Raw genomic sequence first — 8,651 nt, 5'->3', positions numbered from 1 at the left:
TGATATCGAAATTTATTATCTTGAAATTCGCAGGTGACTTTTATTTTTTTTAAATGTGAGTCAACCAGACCCGGCCTCCTCTAATTTGTACCCTATACGCACTGTAATTTCCAGCCCATTACCACCGATACATTTTACCTAAAATGTTGAATTAAATTTTTGAAGACCGTTAACAATTATAGCAAGACTTGATGCTCACCCAACTTTGCAATTTTCAGACTGTATGAGATATTTCGCTCACTAAGGATATACTAGAAGATAACGTTATATATATGCGTGTGTGTCTTTATATATTAGATTAGTATTCAAAACATGAAATTCATATGCCAAGAACAGTGGATACGTGCACACATTAACACTAAACAATATATTTAGAGTTTAGGATTGATAAAAGTAGCACGCAAATAAATCATCTGTTATACATATACACTGCCAGACGCCCTAAGCATAAAATAACGTAAGCGATATTTCTTTTCGAAGTAATGAACATGATACTCTTAGCAATAATGTGTGCTTTCCTGTTTAAAACGTAATGAGACAGAGGCGGTTGCTACAAGGAAAGACGGGAAGATTTACGAACTTCCAACTTCCAATAGTAAATCACATTTTTCAAAACGAACAAATGTGGGTTCTGAATCGCAAACATAATTGATAAGTCCTTACTCAAAATCAATATAAATATTAAGGAAATGTTAAACCAAGAATATAAGCGACACATAAAATGCTCGAGCACTTTCGAAGAGAGTCCTTCTTCCTTGAAAAAGAAAAACTTTTAATCTCCTGTCATATATAGGAATGTCCACGTTTCGAAAGCACTCCAATCTTTCGGCTTTAGGCAAGGAGGGTGCTCAAAATATACAAAACACGCCAATGCTCGGAATAGTTCGTTTCTTGACGTTCTTTATCACATTTCATTTTGGGGAAGTCAGAATCGTCACAAATTCTGAAATATAAACAGAGTAAAATAAATTTCAACTTCAAACAGTGTTAATATTGGATCTCAATCTAGCCACAATAAGAAACTGCCCAAAATGTAAAACCATCTGGTTTTAACTATTCGTTATTAGATGCAGAAAATATCAAAGAAGTAAAAAAAAAAAATACAATATAGGAACGACTAGAAAACCAATGACCATTATCTGGGATCCAGAATTCAAAATTAAGAAATATCCTAAACGTTTCAAATTAATAAATGGTTATCCATCAACTTAATTACATAAAGAAATACAAAATTTAGAACATAAAAATTGGAAAATCAACTAAACTAAAAATGTAAATAATAAAATTAACAGATTATATAGAATAGCCCTGGTTACTAACTAGGATATAGAAATAAAACACTCAAGGTAAAATTATGAAATTTCCGTTCTGTGTTTTTCAATCCAAAACACGTGTCATGGGAAACTTTAAATTTATTTGTTTGTTCTTAGTTAAGCACAAAGCTACGCGATGGGCTATCTGTGCTCTGGCCAACACGGGTATCGAAACCCGGGTTCTAGCGTTGTAAGTCCGCAAACATAACGCTGTGACACTAGGGGCGGGAAACTTTAGACAGGAAGAGAATGAGCTCTAATTGAATTAAGCTATATCTAGTTTCGAATTAAAATGGCAATGATTTTAAAATTACTTACACAAGCACTGCAGTTAAGCCAAAGTTAAGGAACAACAAAACAAACAACTGACTCTGATTGCAGTGGGGTTATTGATTAGCTTGCCGGACCGTGAATCTATGGGTCCACGGTCACCGTCCTGTTGCCACAAAATCGTGCTCCGCATTTCTGGGCTGTGCATGCGTTATAAGAATGATGGGCAAATCTCACCATTAGAGTAGCTAAGTATTGGCGCTGGGAGCTTTTAACTAGCTGAAATTCGTGTAATCTATCAGTTCGAAATTAGGGACGACCAGCACAGGTAACTCTTGTATAGCTTTGCGCGAATATCTCAAACAAACAAACAAACTGATTGCAGTGACGTAAGTCGTTTAAATCACGTCAACATGACTTCAGAGAGAATATTAGCCTTTATTTCGAGATGCAAACACGTTACTTTCTAGATGTCGTTATTAGCAGCTACTAAACACCACGACAGAACATGAAATCGATTTTACGAAACAATTAGTGAATAATTGTAATTTATAACATTATGATTAACACAAAGTGAAACAAATTCCAAGAACCTTACAGTGAAAATAAAGAAGAGCGTATTAGTCATTCAGTCTATAGTATATGTAGTAGTCCTACACAGCTGCCACTTTCAAGGGAATCACAGGTTTTGAACATTAGTCATTTAGTCTATACTATATATAATAGTCCTACACAGCTGCCACTTTCAAGGGAATCACAGGTTTGGAACACTAGTCATTTAGTCTATACTATATATAGTAGTCCTACACAGCTGCCACTTTCAAGGGAATCACAGGTTTGGAACATTAGTCATTTAGTCTATGCTATATATATAGTAGTCCTACACAGCTGCCACTTTCAAGGGAATCATAGGTTTGGAACACTAGTCATTTAGTCTATACTATATATAGTAGTCCTACACAGCTGCCACTTTCAATGGAATCACAGGTTTTGAATATTAGTCATTTAGTCTATACTACATGTAGTAGTCCTACACAGCTGCCACTTTCAATGGAATCACAGGTTTTGAACATTAGTCATTTAGTCTATACTACATGTAGTAGTCCTACACAGCTGCCATTTTCAATGGAATCACAGGTTTTGAACATTAGTTATTCAGTCTATAGTATATGTAGGCCCTTGAAAGTGGCGGCTGTGTAGGACTAAATCACAAGTTTTGATCATTAGTTATTCAGTCTATACTATATATAGTAGTCCTACACAGCTGCCACTTTCAAGGGAATCAGAGGTTTTGAACATTAGTCATTCAGTCTATACTATATATAGTAGTCCTACACAGCTGCCACTTTCAAGGGAATCAGAGGTTTTGAACATTAGTCATTCAATCTATATTATATATAGTAGTCCTACACAGCTGCCACTTTCAAGGGAATCACAGGTTTTGAACATTAGTCATTCAGTCTATACTATATGCAGTAGTCCTACACAGCTGCCATTTTCAAGGGAATCACAAATTTTAAACATTAGTCATTTAGTCTGTATATGCTGTACAAAGAAACATACAGTTAGAATAACAGAAGACAGCCAATCACAACGATCTGTTGCTAATAACTACTAATGTCTCAATGTATTGTTAGCAAAGTGTGTAACCGCTTCCTAACAAATAGTAGAGTATCTTGGGCCCCTGGACAAAGCACACCATTATCCACAAACACAAGCAAACGGTCACTAACACTCTTTATAGGTTACTACAATCATAGCAAACCTGCTCCTAGACTGAATCGAATGTTTACAGCTACAACTGGCTGCGATGTCAATGTACAAATGTTAGAAACAGACTCCATAAGGGCGGTCTGTATTTCAAACACCTATGAGTGGAGCGAAGGGAAATCATTTAACTGCTAAACAACCCAGGTCGTCAAACCAAAACACCTACCATGATAACGATAATAATAATGATGGCTAGTGGATGATGACGCCCGCCTCCACAATGCTAAATTGTTCGGCGCATTTATTCAAAAAGAGAGGACTGGCCGAATGAAGTAGCGTACACGCTTATCACACTTAAATCCCATCTAGCATCTATGAGATGCTCTTGGGAGACGCGTTGCATTACATCAAGTGGCTCTCGAAGCTAAAGATGCGTCGGAAGTAGTTTCTTAAAGAATTGATCGAAAATATTAGGACCTCTAATTTGCGTGTAACATCGGTGCTAGGTTGTCTTTTGTAGTTGTGGCGACAAAACTTCACGTAGAAGTGAGTTTGTTTGTTTGTTTGTCTGTGTACAAAGCTACACAATAGGCTATAGACACCCTGTCCATAGCAGAGAATCAAATACTGGGTTTTTAATATGAATCCGCAAACTTACCGATGACCTGCCTGGGGACCATACAATTGAAATATCATGTATTTGAAATATATAAATCAATTTCTATCAAATGTTCATGCACAAGTGTAGGCTGAATGCCCAATTTTTACATATCAAATCACGTGATGGATCATCACATGTCTAATTTGTATAACAGTGAGCTGAGCGGGAGAAGGGATAATTGCCAGTATTGTAGAAAAGTGGTTTCCTTTTGTCATAACTATAATATTACAAACTCTGTTTGTCTTTTAATGGTTTTGTGCAGTGTAGTAACAAAATGTAGATCAAAGAATAATTTTTAGTTTAAAATATACACCTAAAATAAAATCTATCTAAATTATTTACATTTTCGTTCATAAAAGTAACTATTTCTCATTCGTGGTTATCGTAACAAAATGTAAAATCCTAAACAATCCTCGTTGTATATACATTGTTAAGTTTGAGTTTCAAATTAACAATTATGAAACTGAGATAAAATAGAAAGGAGCTGCGGAAGGTGATTGACTTTATAACAATGATATTGCCTTGTCACAGCTGGTATATTGTTATTTTCAAGTATTTCTAACTGTTTGTACAGTGTGTCCTCTTCTACAATAATGATAGATAATTACAAATAACTCAACAGATATTATTGCTATTAAAGCTGTAATTGGACTTTTAAACAATTAAAAGTGTGTGTATCTTAACTCCATTTTCCAAACTACAATAAATACAATAATTAATGCTTCAACAGTGATATATATACGTATTGGATACTTAAACGAATTCGTGTTTTAATCATTATTGTGTCATTAATATCAATATTATAAAAACTCCTTAATGTTCAGTGTACCTTGATAATTCACTAGTCCATCACCATCCAAGTCGGCCTCCTTGATCATATCGTCTACGTCATCTTCTGTCAGCTTCTCACCGAGGTTAAACATCACATGGCTGAGTTCCGACGAACTGATGAACCCGTCCCCATTTCTATCAAATACCCTGAAGGCCTCACGCAACTCTTCCTCTCTGTCAGATTCCTTCATCTTTTTCGACATCATGAACAAAAATTCGTTAAACTCGTTTTATACCTTCAAATTCTACCCATAGGTAACGGGACAATCGTTTTATACCTTCAAATTCTACCCATAGGTAACGGGACAATCGTTTTATACCTTCAAATTCTACCCATAGGTAACGGGACAATCGCGCATTATCGTAACCTTAGAACAACAACTAAGCCTCATCCAGTATTTTTATGTGAAGTGATCAACAAGTTATTAGGGAAATGAACATTATTAAGGTAATTTTATGCAAACGACAACTTTAATTAAATACACATGCTTATCATGTTACCTGCTTTTTAAATTGTCCGGAATACTTGATTCAAATTGATCATTTAAGAAGCAGTTATTCTATAAAGTGTTTCTTGACATGAAACTCGTATATTTTGGTTTCTTTTTTTGCCTTGCTGGTGCACTATTAATAGATGATAAAATTGTGATAAGCAATACTAATGATACTAACGTATTATATAATCAGTCATGTGCTATAACTAATTGAAAACTGGGCACGTGGTATTTTTTTTTCATGTGAAATATATCCAGGTTGATATACAAGAATATTTACATACATTATCAGAAGTCTAGTAATGTGAAATATATCCAGGTTGATATACAAGAATATTTACTTACATTATCAGAAGTCTAGTAATGTGAAATATATCCAGGTTGATATACAAGAATATATACATACATCATCAGTAGTCTAGTAATGTGAAATATATCCAGGTTGATATACAAGAATATTTACATACATTATCAGTAGTCTAGTAATGTGAAATATATCCAGGTTGACACACTAGAAAATCCACATATATCACCAGTAGTCTTTTAGTGTGAAATATATACAGTTTGATATACAAGAATATCTACACACACACCACCACCAGTAGTATTGTAATTTGTAATGTTAAATATATCTAGGCTGATATGTATGTAACTGTTCTAGTATATCAACCAAGATATGTTTTACATTACAAATTACAATACTACTGGTGGTGTATGTAACTGTTCTAGTATATCAGCCTAGATATATTTTACATTACAAATTACAATACTACTGGTGGTGTATGTAACTGTTCTAGTACTACCAGTAGTATTGTAATTTGTAATGTTAAATATATCTAGGTTGAAATACTAGAACAGTTACATACACCACCATGTTAGTTTTTCTGATCAAAGCGCCACCTACCGTCTTGATCCACCATCTCAACCATATTATGCAGTTCTTTTTCAGTGGGATTTTGTCCAAGAGACTTCATGACGATTCCTACTTCTGTTTCTGTGATCCTGCCATCCGAGTCTTTGTCAAACAACATGAAGGCTTCCCTGAATTCTGATAGTTTAGATACAGGCCAAAGGTCACTAATGACGTAGCTTAACACGTGAAGAAATACTACCATTTACGTTTATATATCTTACCTTTTCGTCACAATTAAAATACATTCAATTAACTTTGTAAAAGATAACTAACTTATTACTTCAAAACATGATTTTGTATTTATTTTCATGTTCACATGAAACATAAATCATTCATGTTAGTCATATTTGTTCATATGTGAACATTTTCTCTAAATAATTTTCTTTCCCTCATAAAATGGCCGCCGAGTACAACATTAGTTGCAATAGACGTTGTATGTATAAAATTACACTCAGGATACAAATCCCAAAACAAGAGATTAGAAAACAACTGAAAAAAGTTAAAGGAACTTAAATACTCCAGTGTTTTACTGAATTTAAATGAGGGTAAAAATAAAATGAAATACGACAATGTTTCACTGAGTTAACTCAGTGATCGTAATGAAATATTTGAATGTTTCATTTCTTTCAACTATGTTCTAAACTGTTTCTAACTATCTTGTTTTATTACCCATGGTATCTGTTATATTTGAAAATGTAGAACAGTGCAGTTTGTACAAACACAGTGTTTTTAGTACATTTTGAAAATTCTTATTGCCTTGCCCTTTTTCAACTCTCAACTAAGGCTCTAAACTATGTAGCTATAGCAAATTCCAAGACCTTCATTCTCCCTGGGGATGTTTCTAAAATTAACACCTAGCTCAAATAGTGCTGCCTCACGTAAAATTGCCTTAAAAAATAGCGTTCCCTCAGCGTTTTGAAGTTGCTCGAAAGGTTTTCGAAGTTCACTAAAAAAATAAAGATATCAAATAAGTCTGTCTATTTCTAAGATTAGATGAAAATCGATTTTTTTTGCGGCGTTTAGATTTTTTTGTACCCTATATTTCCTCCATTGAAACACGATTAAACTCTAATGCATCAAATATGATATTTAACCACACTTCTGAGGAAGTAGATCTAGTAAAATTACTGTTTGGAAAAAAAAGATATCTAGCCTGTCCAACTGGACTGTGAATTTTTTATTAACTTTTATCTGCAGTAAAAATATACTGTTGATTTTGTGGATTTTTTTCACATTATTATTGTATATTTTTCATCCACAATCTAATTTGTGAATAACCTTTTATTTTTCCAAAAATATCTATATTTTCGTTTTCTTCATACACCTCTAATTTAAAGAAATTAACGCAGGCGCATTGAAGCCAAACTATATATATAATATAAATATATTACACTTAAGTTTAATATTCTAATACACGAAAGTCTAATTAAAAATGAGTTATTAGGTCGGAAGTTTCTAACTCTAATTAGCTATGCTAATTGGTTCTGCTAAAAACGGTCATTTTTGTACTCAATATAACAGGATAAACGTAAAATGTTCGTACCATTTGAACATGAAAAAGATACGCTTTAAAGTCGACTTATATTTAGTTGTTTTTTTTTATTTCTCATATTGATTAAAGAGCGCGTTTATGATTTTAGGGATAGATCAAACAAAATCTACATAGCTGTTATAGAGAGAAGTAATTGATAAACATAGAGTACTTAGGATACCCAACCTATCCATAATGTTCAATTGGTAAAAAACAGATGATCAAATCTATAAATATAGCTTGACTTATAATGTTTTAGCTAAATGTAACTTGATAGAATAATAATGATTATTATTAAAAGTGCTGAAAAAGTCATGAGATAATGAAAATATGAACATAAACTGGGTTTTACAGACTATCAATACATTATAGGGGCAAATGAATGTGCGTTAAAGTGTATATCCTAGTGGATTAAGTTTAAATAGTTTTAAAAACAAATATAACAGAGTGGGTAATTGCTTTCAAGGTAAGAGTACAACACTATTTTATACAAATTTACTTTTTTTTCCATTGGCTATACAAGTACACTGACCGGCAACTTTATATGGACTTTGACCTAACATCATATTGGATCACTTTTACCGTAGTAGTACAGCGTAGCGTAGACACCACGCGATACCGAAGAGCCTGTTGCTCAATAGTCTATATGGTAGCACATTCATCAAGGACGTGGATTTGGTTCATATACGTATGTCAGCGGACCCAAATGTGCTTAACCAGAATGAGATCCATATGTTGTTTTGCTCTGCGAACCGGTTTCGGACAGCGCGAACATGGAATTTTGTTGTATTATCACCTTGGAAGAACCCTTGCTTACTATAGTAGAAGTGTGACTTTGTAGGATGGGCAACAATAATCATTTACACTGTAGATGTACTTTGTAGGAGGGGCAACAATAATCATTTACACTGTAGATGTACTTTGTAGG

General features: G+C 33.7%; 1 protein-coding gene across 1 annotated transcript in view; it reads right to left on the bottom strand.

Moving 5' to 3' along the window:
• Nucleotides 1-6: 6 nt before the first annotated feature.
• LOC106464180 (calmodulin-A-like) overlaps nucleotides 7-8,651 on the bottom strand; it is a 34,019-nt gene continuing 25,374 nt past the window's right edge. Inside the window, exons 3-6 of the mRNA XM_022391868.1 lie at nucleotides 6,184-6,327; nucleotides 5,077-5,153; nucleotides 4,784-5,009; nucleotides 7-943 (exon numbers count right to left, since the gene is read on the bottom strand). Coding sequence (XP_022247576.1) covers nucleotides 912-943; nucleotides 4,784-5,009; nucleotides 5,077-5,153; nucleotides 6,184-6,327 — 479 coding nt within the window. The 3' untranslated portion in view covers nucleotides 7-911. The remainder of the gene's footprint in view (nucleotides 944-4,783; nucleotides 5,010-5,076; nucleotides 5,154-6,183; nucleotides 6,328-8,651) is intronic.

The sequence above is a fragment of the Limulus polyphemus genome, unplaced genomic scaffold (genome assembly GCF_000517525.1).
Source record: "Limulus polyphemus unplaced genomic scaffold, Limulus_polyphemus-2.1.2 Scaffold1580, whole genome shotgun sequence".
NCBI lineage: Eukaryota > Metazoa > Arthropoda > Merostomata > Xiphosura > Limulidae > Limulus > Limulus polyphemus.
This window is presented reverse-complemented; position numbering and strand designations above follow the sequence as displayed.